General features: G+C 46.0%; 1 protein-coding gene across 1 annotated transcript in view; it reads right to left on the bottom strand.

The window, feature by feature from the left end:
* LOC119436223 (CRISP/Allergen/PR-1-like) overlaps window positions 1–15705 on the bottom strand; it is a 28796-nt gene extending 13091 nt beyond the window's left edge. The window contains exons 1-3 of the mRNA XM_049656348.1: window positions 15575–15705; window positions 14114–14389; window positions 12704–12794 (exon numbers count right to left, since the gene is read on the bottom strand). Of these exons, the coding sequence (XP_049512305.1) occupies window positions 12704–12794; window positions 14114–14389; window positions 15575–15592 (385 nt within the window). The 5' untranslated portion in view covers window positions 15593–15705. The remainder of the gene's footprint in view (window positions 1–12703; window positions 12795–14113; window positions 14390–15574) is intronic.
* Between the last annotated feature and the right edge of the window lie 3634 nt (window positions 15706–19339).

Below are 19339 nucleotides of genomic sequence, written 5' to 3'. Positions count from 1 at the left end.
ATAATGGTATTCGTTCCTCTTCGTCGTCTTGAAGAGCCGACCGAGCAGCGTTATCGGCGTGTTCGTTTCCTATGACGCCGCAGTGACTTGTAAGCCACTGAAATGTCAACTGGTGTCCTTTTTCAGTCAAGGTATAGATTAGTTCTCTAATATCGAATACCAGTTGTTCGTGTGGTCCACATCGCAGGGCTGATAGCAAAGACTGCAGTGCTGCCTTCGAGTCACTGAATATTGAGCAGCTTCGTGGTTGTTCTTGGCTGACGAGACGAAGTGCAGCACGAAGAGCTGCAAGTTCCGCAGCCGTCGATGTCGTTGGGTGACACGTCTTGAAACTGATGGTGGTGGCTTTTGCTGGGAATACCACGGCTCCAGAGGAACACTGGAGAGTTGCCGATCCGTCAGTATAAATATGTACGTGGTCGGCGTACCTCTCGTGCAAAAGGAGCACAGTGAGTTGTTTAAGAGCAGGTGATGACAGCTCAGATTTCTTTCTCATTCCTGGTACGGTGAGGTGCACTGCAGGTCGATCCAAACACCATGGAGGAATCGATGGCTTAGTTGAGGGGGAGAAGCCTGATGGAAGGAGAGTGTAATACTCCGAAATCATAGTGCAAAATGATGCCGCTTTCTGACGGTAGTGTTGCCAGATGATGGGAACGGGCCCGGGCAAAGTGCCTAATGTGCACTCTCAACACTTCCACCACAATGTGCGTTTGTATGGGTTGGTCCCGGGCGATTGCAATAGTGGCCACTATTGATGTGCATTTCGGCAAACCAAGACAAACCCTTAGAGCCCGAGCTTGAATAGCCTGTAGAGTACGAAGGTTTGTCTGGCAAGTGTTGGTCAGTACGGGCAAACTGTATCTCAAGAAGCCCAGAAAAAGAGCCCTGTACAATTCCAACATTGCATGTACTGACATTCCCCAAGTCTTTCTGCCCAGAAACTTGAAAAGCTGGGAGATTGCTGTCAAACGCTGTTTCAAGTAGGTCACGTGCGGGCTCCATGAGAGATCTCTATCAATGATTATGCCAAGAAATCTGTGAGTACTCATAAGGAATTATCTGGCCTTTTATAGAGATGGCGTAGGGTGTCATTGGTTTGCGGGTGAATGCCACCAGTGCACATTTGTCCGACGAGATTTCAAGACCTTGGTTGCGGAGGTATATAGCTGTCAGTGTAGCAGCTTTTTGAAGTCTTGCACGTATCTGAGGGCGTGTCACACCTGAAGTCCATATACATATGTCGTCTGCGTACATAGATATCTTGATCGCTGCTGGCAGATGTTCAACGAGACCAATGAGTGTGAGGTTGAATAGGGTGGGGCTTAGTACTCCGCCTTGAGGGACGCCTCGGTAGGTGTAGTGTCGTACGGTTTGACCATCGCCGGTACAAAGAACGATCTCATAAAAAGGTAATGAGAAATCCATTGAAAAACTCGACCACCTACGCCAACCGTCTCAAGAGCATCGAGGATAGCCTCGTGAGATACGTTATCGTATGCCCCCTTGACATCCAAGAACAAAGCTGCAGATAATCTTTTACTTGACTTTTGATGCTGGACATACGTAGCCAGATCAACTGCACTGTCTATTGATGAGCGATCTCGGCGAAAACCAGTCATGCAATTTGGGAACATGCTGTGTTCCAGGTACCACTCCAAGCGGGCAAGGATAATCTTTTCCATTACCTTTCCCACACGGCTGGCCAGCGCTATTGAGCGGTATGAGGTGAGTTCAAGTGGGGACTTGCCATGCTTCAGGCGAGGGACCAAGCGGCTTTTCTTCCATTCTTCGGGAACCATGCCATCTTGCCAGGATACGTTGTAGAGATCTAACAGTTCTCTACGTGCACATTCACTCAGGTTTTTTAAGGCGCGGTAGGATATTCCATCTGCTCCCGGGAATGAAGAACGCCTCCATAGAGCAAGAGCCGCTTCAAGTTCTTCCATTGTGAAAGGAAGATCCATGCGGCAGTCACGCGAAACGGGGATGTCACTACGGGTCTGGAGAGCCTAGACCGGTTGCTTGGCCAATGATCCTTGCACAAAAGTCTTCCGCAACATCAACCTCCAGCCGCCTCTGGAAGAGCGCCAGTGCTTTGAACAGGAAGCGTTGTTCAGGGAGGGAACGCAGACCACGTACGGTTCTCCAGATGTGGGAAAGTGGCTTCCAGGGGTCTAGTGAGTGGCAAAACAACTTCCAACGTCGTGATGCCAATCTATCCATGCGACGTTGAATTTTCTTTTGGAGTCGTCTGGCTGTCCTAAGGTCATCGATGGATTTTATACGCCGGTATCGCCGCTCCGCACGACGACGGAGTGCACACGACAGTTTCGTCGAAGCACACGAATTTGGATATACAGTCAATTCTGGGAAGCTTCACCTATACCACTTGTGTCACAGAAGCACATACCCATTCTGGGGTACTGGCCAAAAAATAGGAACGTACCCAGAGACATGCCCAGCAGCCAAAGCTTTCTCTTCAGGCATATACCAGTGGCACATACCCAATAGTGCAAAATGTTTACTTGGCGAGACAGCACCCGCAAAACGGGGGTGAAGAGGCAAAGAAAGATTCACTGTAAAATATTAGTCCTACTTTATTTTTTCCCCAAGATGTACAGAATCTTTAAATGTAGCTAGATACGCGTCCTACATTTCTGCTCATACACCTCTCACCATCATTCTTCCCCCGACAAGCGTCATACATCACCTTCGTCATGGTAACATCGTTGCGTAAACGTCTCCACACCATGCATCCACCTGATTTGGTGTTTGCATTTCGGCATAGCTTATGAACGGTGTAGTGCACTTACATCAAATTGCATAAGAAATAAAGTTCTCTTTGTGGAGGATAAACATAAAAATTACACGAGATTCCACGTTGCATATAGGATGAAAGTAAACACAATTGTACCCATCATTGTTAGCTTTATAGCCATTTCCTTAACCATTTCACTAAACCTTCGCTTCAAATGGATACCAATATGTGCCTTGGATCTGCATAATATTTATTTATTTATTTATTTATTTATTTATTTATTTATTTATTTATTTATTTAATTATTTGTTTGTTGTTTGTTTGTTTGTTTGTTTGTTTGTTTGTTTGTTTGTTTGTTGTTTGTTTGTTTGTTTGTTTGTTTGTTTATAAAGCAAGGGACCACGTTCATATCTCATGTGCTTTGTTGTACTTTGTTGGGTTCTTGCGTTCTTGTGATACAGTGTCAAGTCATTTTGTGAAATGCAGATATTGTCAATTACTTTCTTAGTGTTTTAACAGACAGGGAAATGAGACATACGCAACACATATTCCCAACCCAAAAGGGAATAAATATGGTGGTCGAATAATATATCGAATGGTGGAATTACCGCTATTGGGATAAGTTTCAATCAAAGAATCAATGTTAACGAATAAGAATAATCTGCAAGACCTTCAAAAATATATATTTACAAGTTTTGTGCAAACCTGGCTACATACTAAGAACCTTTCAGGGCTTAAAATCGAGGTTACTCTGGGGAGCCGGGCATTTCGTTGACTTCAAGAAAGAGAGAGAGAGAGAGATTCAACTTTTATTGCTGCAAGCAATTCACGAGGGCGGACGCAGCCTCCCTCCGCCTAGCAGACGGCCGAGATCCCCCGGGTCTCAGCGGCTGCCTCGGCTAGCTGGACGGCCCAGACCTGGTCTTGCTGGTCTGAGCTGAGCAGCAGGGTCTCCCACTGCTGCGGGTTTTGAAATTTTGCGGCCCTCGAAAGGAGCCGCCGTCGAGCATGTCCATAGAATGTGTGGCAGATCCGCCCTACCTTTGCATAATTTGCATTGATCGTTGTATTGCCCTGGATGGAATCTGCTGCAGGCCACCGGGTTTGGATACATTTTTCTTTGCAGGAGGCGGCAGGCCGCCGCCTGTTTCCTGGTTAGCGCGGGATGAGCTTATGGGTACCGGGCCCTACCCATCCGATAGTAATCCGTTATTTCTTTGTAGCTGACCATGCGGTCTCCTCTCGTTCCCGGCTGGGCCGGCTCACTTGCTCGGCGAGTAAGTCCTCGAGCTACGTTGTGAGCCGCCTCGTTGCCGGGGAGAGAGGAGTGCGTGGGTGCCCAAATAATTTGGATCGTCCCGCTTTGACGGTTGCTGTTACTGTTTGGAATTTTGAGCGCCTCTCGCGAAATGGCGTCCTTTCGCGAAATTATGAACTGCAATTTTTGAGTCGCTTATGATAATTCTCGCTTTCGTGGAGGCCACCGCTAATGCTATGGCGGCTTCCTCCGCAATTTCGGCGTTGTCCGTTCTCACGGTGCCACTCGCGAAGGGTTCACGGTCCGCGTTTACCGCTACTACGGACATCCCTTTGCGTTCTCTGTATTCCGCGGCGTCTACGTAGGCCACGCCCTCTACGTCATGGTATTTGCGCTCAATGTGGCGCGCCCTTGCCTCTCGTCGCTCCTTGTGGTGCTCCGGGTGCATGTTCTTGGGCAGCGGAGGAATTTTTTAATTCCCTCCTCATCTCTAGCGGGATGCTTAGTTTGGTGTCGTGTTGCGCTTCATATCGAATTTTTAGTTTCTGTAGAATGTGTCGCCCAATTGGGGTTTGTGTGAGTCTTTCGTATTGAGCGGTAGTGTGCGCCTCGATTAGTTCGTCAAGTGTGTTGTGTAGCCCCAACTCTAAGAGTTTGTCGTTAGGTGCTGTGACTGGGACGCCAATTGCCTGTTAGAAAGCTCGCGTGATGATGCATTCCATCTTGTTTTTTTCTGCCGCACCAAATGTTAGGTATGGTGCCACATAGACGACGCGGCTTATGATGAAGGCCTGCACTAAACGAATTAGGCTGACCTCCATCATGCCGTAGTGCCTATTGGCAATCCGTTTGATTAGCCTTAGTATTTGCTGTGCGCTGTTCTCTAGCGCCTTGATGGTGCCTTCCGCAAGCAACCGGAGTCCTAGGACTTTGATTTGGTCTACGATAGGTATCGGGCCCCCGTTCACCTTGATGTTAATGTTCGGTGTTCCTCCGTATTGTTTCCTGGTCGTAGCGTACACCAGCAGGAGTTCGGACTTTTGAGAGGAGCAACTGAGCCCTTTCTCTGCCGCGTAGCGTTCGACGGCCTCCGTGGCCTGTTGTAGGGTTTCCTCGATTTGGCGTTCGCTGCTGCCTGTCACCCACAACGTTATGTCGTTGGCGTACAGGCTGTGGTCGAGGCCGCGGATCTTGCTGAGGATTTTCGGCAGGCCGATCGTGGCCACGTTGAAGAGAAAGGGGGACAATACCGAGTCTTGCGGCGTTCCCCTACTACCCAGTTTTACGTCATCCGACTTGATTTCTCCTATCGTTATTTGACTTCAAGAAAGAAAGTGCTTGGAGTTGGGGAGGGCAGGTGACAAGCACACACACACAGGGAATGGGTATGTGAGTTTTTACCAGTATATGCTTAAAATAAGTTTTTGCACAATGACAAAAGGAATGGATGTTTGTTACATGTTCGCATGTATACTATAAGTAATGTATGTCTGATCTCCGTACGGGTGTATGAAGCAGATACTTCTTTCAATGTGAGAAGATTTTGTACAAGTATAGTATTTCCATTTCAACACTACACACAAGCTACAGGGGCGCAGACTAGGAGAAAAGTGCCTGCCTTGTACACATTTAGAGACGATCTCTGGTAGAGGATTTCTGTTCATTAGTTGCGATTAAGGCAAATATGAAAAGAAAGTTATGCAGATTAAACGTATAGCTGGAATATATGTGGAGTGGAGCTTTAGTGAAGGGTAATTTAAATACGTTATAAGTGACGACAATAGGTACAACTCTGTTTGCTTTCATTCTATGCAGGTGCAACCTGATAAAATTATTGTGTTTGTTCACCATAAAGGTGAAACTTTATTCCCATGCAATTTTTGTTGTTTTATGCATGTTTATGCACTACACCGCGATGAGGCTACGCCGAAATATAAACACTAAACCAGGTGGGTACAGTGCGAGACATCTATGTAGCGATGTCACGAGGATGAAGGCGATGTATGACGCTTGTCGAATGAAGAATAGTGATGACAGGTTTATGCACAGACTAGTACAACACAGATCTTGGTACACTTAAGAATGCTGTGCCACTTGTGCCACAGTAGAGGAAAACCCATTCTAGAGTATTGACTAACAATTGGCCATAGGCACATACCGAATGGTTAAATCAAGTATTATGTAAATCAAAGAATCTGATGAATATAATGCGCTATCCCGTTAGAAAATCGGTGTGCTCTAAAGATACCTATGAGCCGACAATATGTGTTCAGGTTTTGTGCAAGAACATTTTTTTTTTATTACGCAGAACAAAGGTGCACCTACCCGTCCTACTTTGGCGGTCAACATACAGGTGTGTTAGGAAATCTGCAGGAGCAAGTTGGAATCAGCTAGAGCAAGACAGGGGTAATTGGAGGTCGCAGGGAGAGGCCTTCGTCCTGCAGTGGACATACAAATAGGATGATGATGATGATGCAGAGGTGATATAAGCTTGTTTGCTGGCACTAGTATTCGGCGCACATGTAGTGCGTCCCCTCTAACGTTAGCCAAGCTGTTCAACGAAAAAAAAAAGCAGTAGGAGAATACGGTGCAAGACACAAATTTAAGACCTACGGTGCTCGGGCTTCAGAGGAACACCGCATGTCTTTAAAAATTGTATCTAGCGGCGTGTCCTTATAATTTTTTTACGGCTTGGCTAACGTTAGATGGGACACTCTATATAAGCTTTGTATAAATATCCACAAATATTTCCTCAAAATACCGACCTACCCAGTAGTAGCCAGCAGCCACGACAAACCCGGGAGTGTAGGCAAATATGACTTTGCTTCAAAATATCGGAGTAGATTTGATTGAAATGTTGCTGTTTGTGCAACACGCTCGCTCCTATCAGCTGATTTCTCAAGTTTGATTAGTGTGTATGCAGGAATTAGCAGGCGCCGACGCATTCTGAATTTAGATCAGCAGCGGACATAAGCAGTACCTGCGTCACTTTGCGTAGGCAGAGCAGTTAAGGTAAACACAAGCAAATACGCACGTGAAGAAAGCATCCAGACGACCCATATAGACGTAAAATTCAGTGTGAGCTTGGTGATACAGCTGCATGCCACCGCACACATGAAGTGACTCTCCGCGCCTACATTGACATGAAGTTGTTGCTGTTGTTGTTGTTGTTGTTGTTGTTGTTGTTGTTGTTGTTGTTGTTGTTGTTGTTGTTGTTGTTGTTGTTGTTGTTGTTGTTGTTGTTGTTGTTGTTGTTGTTGTTGTTGTTGTTGTTGAAGTGCCAAAACACCTATTCGCGCTTGGCGTAGGAGCAATTCCTGGCCAGGTCTGCTAGCCTATTCCTGCCTGTAGCATCATCACCACCACCACAACCGCCACCACCTAGGACCACATGTACAACCTTAGATAATATGCTTTCAACTAACGCAATTCAAGTATATATGCTACAAGGGAAGCATTCGAAATAACAAAAAAGTACGCATTCACTGGCATCGGGGATATTTGAATTGATCTCGCAGCAGTCGTTGAAAAGACCAATTTAGTAGTTAACGTCCGTAACCAGAATTCGGGGAATTAGTGGCACCACCCAATAATCCCAACTGGGGCTATTTATGTACACACAGAAGAAGCAAACGGGCTTGTTTACATTTCACCTGTTATGAAATTGCGGCATGTATACGATGGGAAAAACGAAAGAGCTGATCGCTGAGCAGTCGAACACCATTTACCCATTGCACAGCCACAATATAGCAATAAATCTGATGTTTGCACGCCAACATCAATCTCTTTTTGCAGGACACGCAACTGTTGCCGGTCGGACATATACTAGGCATAAAGCCACTTCCAATGAAGAAAAAAAAAATCTGCCGAGTTTATATGGCAAGTATGCACGCTCAATGCAAATTTAAATGACTATTTGTAGATACATAAAGCAACTAAAATAATCGTCTCACATGTACTCGTCTGACACGTATACGCGTTTGTGGTGTACATACGATGTTAACTCGCTGCAGTAACTGCCATGAAAGACAAAAAAAGAATGCGTGTTTGCGGTGTAGTGCTTAGAGTGCTACTATGCCCAGCGGTGGTCCAGGGTTCAAATCCTTGTGGGCGTGTGCTCTCTGAAATACCATGGTGTGCCTGTGAAATACCACGAAACATTGTGCACTGCCATGGCGCGACAGTACTGCGTAAGAAAAAATAAATAAACCGTTGTCGCACACAATATTTCTAAAAAGAGCCGCTTACACTACGGGCCCCATATTTTTAAGCCACATCGTAAGCGTCATTATTCGGAACTTTCGTACCACATAAAAATGTCCTATTTGTCCGGGAGGTCGTATGGTAAGCGTCGTTATTTTAAACTTTTGTACCACATCAATATATCCCCATTTATACGATGGGCTCCTTCATAAGCGTCGAGCTTTTGTACTCAAAAAAACGTCCGGATAACAAAACGGGCTGCGCAATTGCGGGCCGCATAACAAGGGCCTAATTATACTGTAAGGCGCATATACTCTGGTCGCATAGTAAGCTTCGTTTGAAATTTTCTCCTGGTTAGAGGGCACCGTTATAAGCAAGATTTGACTGAGAGTGTACAGGCCACCACTCATTCGCTTACAAAGGCTTCCAAACACACCGACTTTCACATCGAGTTAGAGAAACTGGGCGATTCACCGTCGTGCTGAACGAACATAAAGACAAGGAAAGTCCATTCATTATTTGTGATTGGCCAGACGCACGCAAAAGAAAAAAAAATACAGCGTCGATGTATAATCTAGCTTCACAGCGATGCGTGTCTTCCTGAGAATTACTGGAACCGCGAAAGCCTTTGTCTCTTATATACAGAACTGTTCGTGGACTCCTTGCAGCCTTTTGTTACGACTGCGTTCCGGTGTCATTCAAACGGTCACGAGTACAGCTTTCCAGCGGGAGGGCGCGTCAGCACTTCGAAGCTGTCAAGAGCGTCTACTTAAGCGACTCGACCACGCCGTCACTGTGGAATTCGTCCGCTGTTAGCCTGTGTGTTTGACGTCCCAGTAGAGCAGGCCAGCTACCCCATTTGGAGATCCTCCAGTGGCATAAGCAACCGACCCCTGCAAGTGACGCCCAACACCAAACCACGGCTTTCACCTGGGTATCATAATACACCGGGCGGCACCGCCAATATAATTCACTACCTCTTTGCCTACAATGCAGAGAGGCTGACGAGGCAACTTCCTTTGCAAGAAGATTCTTGGCGAAACAAGCTCCGCTGGAACCTGGACACCGACCACTCACCGTTTTCACGTGAGCCCCGCATGGAGTGATTTTATTTTCTATGGACGAACTATATATATGCTGCGCTTGCCTTGTGCAGGCATTCCTCAGTAACGCCAGGACCTGATGACGTCACTTACCGCGTTCTGTGTAATCTTGGTGAACAGCCTAGGAAGGTACTTTTTTTTTAATTAAATGTATTTAAGGAGAGGTTGGTGCCTATATTTGGCGCCGGCTACTCCTATTTTCTTACATGATATTTGTCCTCAGAAAGTTGTCAAAAATCACAAAAGTGGACTAATAACCACATGTACGAACATTCACGTACTAAGTCTTAACTGCAATATAAATAAATGTTCGCGCCACAGAAGAGTTCACATAACATAAATACTCACAAAACCAAAGTGTTCACACGCAACACACGAGTTCACAAAGCATAAATGTTCACAACACCAAGATGTTCACACAGAAGATGTTGGGCATCTTCTGTGTGAACATCTTGGTTTTGGAGCGGAATCAGGTGACTTGACTCCCATTCCCGGAGAACGGTAGCAATCTGCCAGGAGTAGTTGTACAGGCGCAAGAGGAAGGTACTCTTGCGCCTGTACAACCACTCCTGGCAGATTGCTACCGTTCTCCGGGAATGGGAGTCAAGTCGCCTGATTCCGCTCCTCAAGTCGTCTTTACCCATTGCGTGATACCGTATAATTGCGCTTGCCAGCTGTTTAGCAAAAGTAATGGAAAGGATGGTTCTGGCACATCTGTAATGGTACCTTGAGCGGTACGAAGTTGACCCAGACGCTATGGCTGGATTCAGGCCCTGCTGTTCTTCTATAGGCACTTTTGTCGACTTGATGACGTACGTCGAACGCCATTAGGCCTATAAGCGATTATCTGCTGCCTTGTCTCTGGCTGTTAAAGCGGGTTACAATAATGTCAACCACGAAGCCATCCTTAACGCCTCATCAGACATACCTCTGGATTTGCAACTGCGTACAGATCAGATGGTTTTTCGTGCTCACCGAGAATGGCCCGACACCCCAGCATTACAGTAGCCGCGCAGTGCCTCAGGGCGGAGTAGTAAACGCAACGCTTTTTATTCTAGCCCCCACTGAATTCCTCGTCAACCTTCCAAACGTTGTTCGGCTCTCCAGCTATACCAGATGCATCTGTTTTTGGACGTCGGGTGTGACACGGCGTCGGCTTCGCGCTCGGTTGAAGAAGGCAGCCATCTTGACATCATGTTACTTTCGTGATCAAGGACTGAAGATGTGGGAAAAACACGCAGTGGTGGCATTTACCCGAAATCAAATGGCCGTATACGGGATATCATTCAACGGACAGCTGATATCGTCCAACAAAATACACAGTTCTTGGAAGTTGTGATTGGCGGGGATCTCTTCTACGTGAAAAAGCAGCTGAAAGCTATTTCCATCTATATAACTTCCTCGCAGGAAGGACCTGGGGGTTGTTCATAAGCGTTATGTTCCAACTTTACAAGGTACTATTTGTTGTATTCCTGCGGTACAGTCTATTGTATCCAACAGCTGCAGAACTGACCTACGTACAATTCAGAGTTCTAGCCTAAGCTCTATAGGCTTATTGCGGAACGTGTCAATGGCTGAAACTATTGTCATCGCTCAAGACTACACAATCACGACGCACATAGCCGTTGAGACAATGCTCGTACACGTCAGGAACATCGTCTGGACCCCTTGCCATCATCTCGCCATTCGTTCTCCAGAAAGGCCCCACACGACGTTCAATGCAACTATGTGCACATCGTGCCTCACTTACATCAGGGTATGCACCTGCGGCCGGCCTTTGTTTCTTCCATTGTGTTATAGCCGTGCTCAAGTACCCCTCACAGTGTCAGGACGTCAGAAAAAGGCAGATCTACAGCCATCTGTGCTCAACTTAGATTACTCATCTTGTACGAGAACTACAGCAACCGCACACCTATACTGCTGACTCGACTATATCGACCAGTTCTGGCAGCTTGGTGGTCAACCGACAAGAGGAATAACATTACTATTCAAGACATATTGCATGTCACGACGTCTCCAGCTGCAGAACTCGCGACTCTGCGCTGTAGACTTGTGTTCATCTATAGAGAGTTCTGTAAATGTACCGTATTTTGCGACTCAAAGCCGGCTTTAAGGAGTATGCAGTCGGTTCTTTAACATAAAGCTCACGACCAGTTGATGAACGAAATCGTAGAACTTCACCACAATGTGAAAAAAGGCCACAAAATTTATTTTCATTGAGTACCTGACCATTGCGGGTTCACTGGAAGCAATTACGCAGACAAAGCTGCTCGAGCATCACATGAAGACCACTGCGTTTCCTTTCTACTCTCTAGAACAGACGCCGCGAGGCAGGTTCGCCCCCTGGCACGCACACTCTCGCTGTCCAAAGAACACACCAAATATAAGGCGCAACCAGACTATCCGAACTCAATCATTTGCTGCAACTTTGACGGCCTCCTGGACTGCACCGATGAGAGGCATAGCTTCTGCGTCGGCTGTGTCGGCTCTCTCTCTCTCATCTTTCTATTCCCATTTCCCTTCCCCCAGGGTAAGGTTACCACCCAAACGGTTTTCTGGTCAACATCCCTACCCACACATTTTTCTTTTTTCCTCCTCCTCCTCCTCTTCCTCCTCCTCATAGCACCATCGAACGTGTTTTTGAAGAATGCGCATTCGCTCCCGGGCTGCCTTTTTTTCGGACTTATTGAGTCGATCCGAAGGCCCGAGCTGCGGCGTTTGATCCTGCAGTTCAATATTGAATGTCTTGCGCGCGCGCGTGCGCACGTGTGTGCGTGTGCATGGGCGTGTGGGTGTGTGTGTGTGTGTGTGTGTGTGTGTGTGTGAAGGAAGTATTTCTTCGGATGCACGGTTTAATCAATTCAAAGAAGTGCAGGCGCACGTAGACAAGCAAAACCATTTCATTTAGACGTTTCGGCCGGGGTCCGGCCTTCATCAAGCTCTTGGTGTTCTTCAAGCTCTTGATGAAGGCCGCACCACGGCCACAACGTCGAAATTAAATATTTTTGCTTTTCTATGTGCGCCTGCACGTTTATTAATATATATATATATATATATATATATATATATATATATATATAACAACGAGAACAAGGATAACCTAGGGGCCCGATTTTTATTAATTCTAGCATAAGAAGCCAACAGACATAGACAGCAAGGACAACATAGGGGAAATTACGTGTACTTACTAATTGAATTAAATACATTAATGGACATCAAAATGGACGAAAAAACAACTTGACGCAGGTGGTGAACGATCCCACGTCTTCGCATTACGCGTGCGATGCTCTTTATGCTCTTTTTACGGGCGGAGACGTTCAATAGATTCGCTAGAGAAAACTGCGGTTCGCAGTAAAAGAGAGTGCGACGAACACTCACGGGTGAATCTGGCATCCGCTCTGTCGTGCATCATGTCACCACATTGGTCGGCCAACGCCTGCGCCACTTCGGCCAATTCATCGTCCCAGACCTGCAGACAGCATGTCAGCAACAATGTACAAAGCCCTTTGGCAACCCAAGCAGCAGAAAAAAAAAAGGTGAACGCTGCCTAGCGCCTGCATTGAACTACGTTTTCAAACGTGACATTGTCGACCACCATATATGTATAACTGTTACATCTAACAAAAAGTATGTGAAATATGCCATCCAGAACTTTCTGCGGGCTCTAATTAAAAATTGGCGGATTTGTTCGTAGGCTGGACGTTTTTCTTAGAGGCCACTACCCCCATGTTGATATGCAGCTTTCGACATCACGAGCCGCGGCTGTCGCCTGCAATACATAGCTTGTCGCCTGCAATACACAGGCTATATACTAGCTACGATAAGCCGTTGATGCAAAATGTACAGCTATATAATCGCAATTCTGACAGTTTCCGGAATACATGTTTTCCCGGTAGCTTCAGTGATTGCTTAGGCACATTGCACACTACAAAGCCACAATGCCGACATGACGCTGACGCTAAAGATCGGCCGAGCCGTCGCCGAAAGTGTCGCTGAAATACTGGTATGTCATGTTGCGTCGACAACGGCACCGACCCGACAAACATACGCACGTAGTCGTAGCTTACGTGCCCACGATGTCAATCGTCATCGGACCCAGCTCTGGGAGATCAGCCAGCGAGTGAAAATTTCGCACCAGCCAACAAGGACTCTTTCAATATGCCGGCACCCTATTGAATTTACTTGTGCTCAAAATAAATCATAATAAAATTGTGGAGTTCTCAGGGGACGTATTCTGCGACGATCACTTTCGGCTATAGTATCACCTCGGCCGTCAGGCGCACGCTGATTGGCTGGTTGAGCAAAATCGGATGAGCTGATTGGATGGTTGAGCACTACGTCGCAAGAAGGCGATAATATCGCCGAAGAGATCCTCGCAGAATACGTCCCGTAGTCAGCAAAATTTTGTCGATGTGGCATCTGTTGCGCAAAGGTTAGACCTAATGCAATAAATTTGATTCGGGGAGCAGATTAGGCGCATTATGCAAAGGCATGTTTCTTTGAAGTGCAGCCTTGGTTTGATCTTGTCAATTCAAAATAATTCACTCTTATCATTGTACAGTATGCATATTAGGCTACTAGCATAAAATAGCATGCTATGCTAATAGCATCGTAAGCTATTATGTCCTGAGTACTTTCTATTTGCCATTCTATGCACGTGAGCTTCGCTTGGCGCCAGTCAAGCCAATTACGCTGTTTTTCTTTTCCTGTTTCCCTTCTATAGCTTCGATGTAACCAGGATGCCAGTTTTTTTTTTCCAACCTTAACTTTTGTCTACAATGGGCTCACCAGTTCGTACATGTTCGCCGCAGGCTTGTAGCCCCTGAGCCGGCCCATGGCTACAAGGCTACGTAGTTTGTTGTGGCGCCGCAGAAAGTCCTTCTTCTCGTGGTTCGACAGACCCCGCATGAGGATAGTGCAGTTGCGATTACGTGGCTGGCAAGCAGTGTGGACGACACCGTTGCGCGTGTTCCAGTAGGCGAGTCTGCAGGGCTGCACCAGGACGTCGCTGGGGCCGCAGGCTAGAATGGCCACTGTAACCCAGACGGAAACTACCAGGCACATCTGAACAAAAAAACAGGGCCAGTATTCATAAAAAGAAGTTCCTACGCTAGAACTGTTTGTAATTGTCATGTAATCCTGATGTCGGACATATATTAGCGAAGGCGGCCGGCCAATGGCCAAACAGCTCTTACTTACTACAAGCTTGGTGAAGTCGGTTTCATGTATCCTTTGTGAGATAAGCGCTATATAAGGTGTGTATGATACTTTGGGTGTGCTCTCTTTTCTGAACCCTGTGCACTGTTCGTTTGTACATTTAGAAGTCCACATCACTGCAGCACCACTGGCAATACGCTATTTCTCTCATTAACTTTAGTTCTTGTTCTTATTTATACGCAAGGAACTCGTAGAAATAGAGTAGCTAAGGTACACAACATGACAGCTTTACACAGAAACTTACAATAGAAATGTCCACTAGGGAGCCCTGTGTAGCAACGTGGTGCACCTTGCGAACATAATTCCCTGCACATGGTTATCGGTCAGCAGTGTTGGCGCAGTCAAGCAAATGCGACTGTGTGAAGCTGCTTCTATGCAAGAAACGGGGAAAAAACCAAATCAATGTGGTGCTACTGATAATATTGAGTACGAGTACCAATTAAATTAGAGAAAGGCCGATGTATTATGGTGTAACCTGAATTACTCGCAGTGTAGCATTAATCAGGAGACGTATTGGCGTTCACGGTGAAAATTAATTACCACAGAAACGATGGATATAAGCACAATACGTCTTTTTACTGTCACCAATATTTTGTCGGAGCACATTTAATTCAAGGTCTGTCCATTTAGTTTATACTGCACTGCTATGCGTAAGTAGTAAATAATCTTCCATTTAAGTGGACCCGCAGCTCTGCCTGACTATGGCTTAATCCTGAAGAGTAACTCCGTTGACTTTACAACATGACATTACCATGCAAATTAATACGAATGCATAGCAAAGACTGAGAAACAACCCAGTACCTACTGTTCAATGTGCATCATTAAAAAATGTCTTATTTCGTCGTTTCCTTTTACTGCATTCTTTTTTGCGAAACAACGCCTGTTTTCCTCTATCATAAGCAAAAACTTTGAAGCTATCAAGTTTTAGTGCTGACTAGAGGTTAGGATTTTTTCTACACCATAACCTGATCATCTCACAAGAGCACAATTAAATATGTTTATGTGTTATACTAGGCGATATTCTTTACTCACCACAGGGATCTTTGTCATCTAGAGGGCGCACAAAGATGAATCTAGGTAAGCTTGCACCCAACTATATAAACCTAACACAACACGTCCTGGCATTTTAAAGCTTCAAATTGTGCCGACTGAGTGTGGTATACATCCACGTACTCCACATAGCTATACATCGCTATCAATGCCCAGTTTGTTTGACAGTCCGCCAACGTCAGAGCGTGACACCATAGACGCAATGGCTTGCCTAATGGCTCACGTTTACCCTGAAACCTAAAGAGCAGACAAAACAACGCGTTACCGCAGCACTAGCGTTTGTATGAAATTTTCATACGGTGTTTTGACTGCGAAAATCGAAACGCCCGCTGTCGTTTTACCACTGCAAGGTGTTTCCGGCGAGAGCGCTACCTCCACTGGCATGCCGTCCTCCGCGAACGCGACAACGGAGCCTTGATGCAGTTCATAATGTGTGAACAAAGATGACGTCAGTGACAAGGAGTGAAGAAAAGTGAACCAAGACACAATCAGGCACACTCTGGCGTCTTGGGGGTGTCCCTATTATTTCCAGGCTATTTCCTTCGCCCTGCCCGGTCGCTAAGTGGGCGCGCACTCACCGCGAGGTTACCGCCGCAGTGCCAACACCCACGTCGAAGACACTGCAGCCGAAGTGGTCCGTCGCTGTCGACGGCTGCCGGCCTCTGGTCTGCCCCCTTTGAGGCCGCGGTGGCACGCGGCCGCGCCTATTCACGCAGGGGGCAGCTGCGTCACGCCGGCCCAGCAGCGTGCGCGCCTTGGCGGGGCTGCGCGTAGAAAAGCACGAGTGACCGGAGAAAGCAGGGAACGGGGCACCCTTATGAATAAAGTCCCACGGGCAAGACCGTCGCGTGCATTATGCGCGTCCCCTTCCCATGCAGTGCGGCCGTACACGGTGCAGAAGCTGCAGGAGCTGGGGGGACCATTAGCCCGACCGAGTGTCACGTTCACAACTGGCGGCAACTGGCGGCATCAACAGCAATTGCGGCGACTCGGAGGAGAAGCGTGCCGACAGCTTTGCTTCCGCTCCAGAGTAAAAGCAACGTCATTATAGCAGAAGGTGACCCAACGAGAAAGCATGACACAGGATTACCAAGCAAGATTTCCAGCATTTATCTGTAAACAGGTTCACCAACCACTCCCTGTCACCAATTTAGTGGTTCTTGACTGTACTGGGTCACGTATATAGGGGCCGGCATTTGGCTTGCGCAGAGGATTTCAGTCTCGAAGCTACATCCGTTGTAGGCCCTTCCCCATAGAACGTAGCAATGTGCGGCTTCTCGTTCTCGATTGGTTTTGCGGATGGTGGTGGTGGTGCCGATGACGGTGGTGGTGAAACTGGCGGAGTTAGCCTGGCTGGCTTAGCTGGCAAGTGTTCCGCCATAGCATCTCTTACACTATTAACACGGGTGTTCCACCAAGTGCACGATGCGGATAGTGGCACCTGCGTCTGCTATAAAAAACAGCATCCTGATAATAGAGAATAACACACGAACGCTGTAGGTCATAGAACTGGGCCCGTTTTCACAAAAACGTTCTTACGTTAGAACTGTCCATAAAAACAGATGCTAGCTGATCCTGATGCTGGACATATTAACCAAGGCGGCTTGCCAATCCAGAACAACAGTTCGGAACAAAAGGTTTTGTGAATTTGACCCCTGATTATCAAATACATGTGTGAGCGACGCACCTCTTAGGGCTTCGCTGAGTAACTGACTGGGCTAGTTGGTGCTGAAACATCTTGCGTGAAAGCACGTCCCAGCAATATACCCAGACCATCGTTGTAATCACATGGGAAATAGCTTAGTGTTTAGCTTGTCCGGAAACAATTTTCACCTATATGGACACTATAGACACTATAGGCACATCCGTAGCCTACTGTGATCATATATGAGGTGCTCGAATAATATCTTGGCGCATACCGCTGGCAGAGAAGCGCGTATGGCTTTTTACTTGCTTTAAAATTTAAAGTGCCAGAGCACTCATAAATTCCGTAAGCTGTACGCTTCGCACATAACACCCTTTTAGCACCCTGACAATAATAAAATGGTGCACTAAGGATGTCCTGCTAACAAGTACACCCATTTTCACATTTCTTCAGAAAAGTAAGAGTGCAGAAAGGGTGTTTGTTTCTATAGGCAATCCACGCACGAGCGTGTAATTTTCTTTAGTGTGTAGTAAGATGTTGGTCGTTTTCATTGAAGGTATTGGGAATGGCTCCATGAAAAAGTAATTTGAAAACTTAAGTTCCAAACCTGCTGCACATATGAACGAAGAACATGTACACCCGCATGTATACTAAGGTGACTTAACAACTAGGGGTGTTCAAGTAGAGAAGTTTCTGAAAGTAATTCGAGAAGAACGGCCACCGCATATCTAATCGCATATCGAATATTTTCTCATGTCTAGTGCACCAGGAAAAAAATCAAGTTTGCGCAGACTTTGCTTAGTAAAACAATAAATCAGGCTTACCTACATTGACACATGTATGTAATACTGTTCACAATAAAGAGCTGCTTTGAATTATCTGGGGTACCATGGCAATGAGTAATGAAACAAGGGAACAGTGACCACGTACAGTATTGTAATTGCAAAAGGAGAGAAGTGTTATACGACAGTACCGCACATTGTTTTAAAGGTATCTAAACATGGTGATTCGGGCCAAATAACGAATCGATGGAAATCCGTATATGTAGGCTACCTAAAAACGATCCCTTCTTGCTGAATACTCGAAATTATTCTACAAAGGTTTTCTGCCCCGTGCGTTCCTTTAGAAAGTGGTGCCCCAGCGCAACAACCGTAGATGCAGCAGAATCATTCGGAACAATTCTAACGTCAATTATGTTTTCTTCGACGCTCCAATAAGTCGTTTTATTCGTTATATATTCGGAAAGAAACGAATATTTGGCAAAGTCGAATAGTGAATTATCGAATCAAATACGACTAGAATAAAAAAATACGACTAGAATAGTAGCAACTATTCTACTCGTAGTAGAAAATTCCGAATATCCGCACACCCCTATTAACACCATTTAAAAAATGAATTTTTTGGCATGTATGATCACCCACAACATCTTTGATAACTGTGTTTAGTAAAAAAAGTTGAGCCAATAGGTAATGTGTTTAAGTTGTAAATGTAGATAGGTAACTTAACTTATTTTCTTCACTCACAGCCTTGAGAAAGTGACAATTTCAAAAACAATCTTAGCACAGTTTTAACGGCATATTTTGTATGCGAATGATGTGGCAGCCGACATTTGCTCTGCTATGTCAGCTGTTTGTATTTTGAGCAATACAACGGTGGAAGATTATATTGCAAGGTTACTTTGACACGCATTTTCAGTGGTTTCTGCACATTTTTTTATACATTCTGATGCCATGCTGAAGTTTCTGCGCCTGCATGTGAGTGTGAGGTCAAAGACTTCGAAGTATTGTCTCATATTTTTGGCCGCTGTGGCGTAGTAAATGTTCTCAAAACATGATCAGTTCGGTATATGGCTGTTTTAGAATGCAAGGTAGTCCATCTTTAACGGTAAAAAGTTAACTAGATCTGAGCAGACACCATTAAAAACCGTGATGTCACCGGAAGCTGTAGTGCGGGAACCGCAGGGCGACGTCGCCACCCACCTTTCTTTTTCGCATATCTTTTGGCTCATGAAGCCTCGCCTCGCGGTAAGCATTGCTCTTATTTACATTGTAGAAGGGTAATTTACTCATTCAGCTCAAGTTATTTTCCTCCTAAGTGTCTGT

Source organism: Dermacentor silvarum, chromosome 1 (assembly GCF_013339745.2).
Source record: "Dermacentor silvarum isolate Dsil-2018 chromosome 1, BIME_Dsil_1.4, whole genome shotgun sequence".
Classification (NCBI taxonomy): Eukaryota; Metazoa; Arthropoda; class Arachnida; order Ixodida; family Ixodidae; genus Dermacentor; species Dermacentor silvarum.
This window is presented reverse-complemented; position numbering and strand designations above follow the sequence as displayed.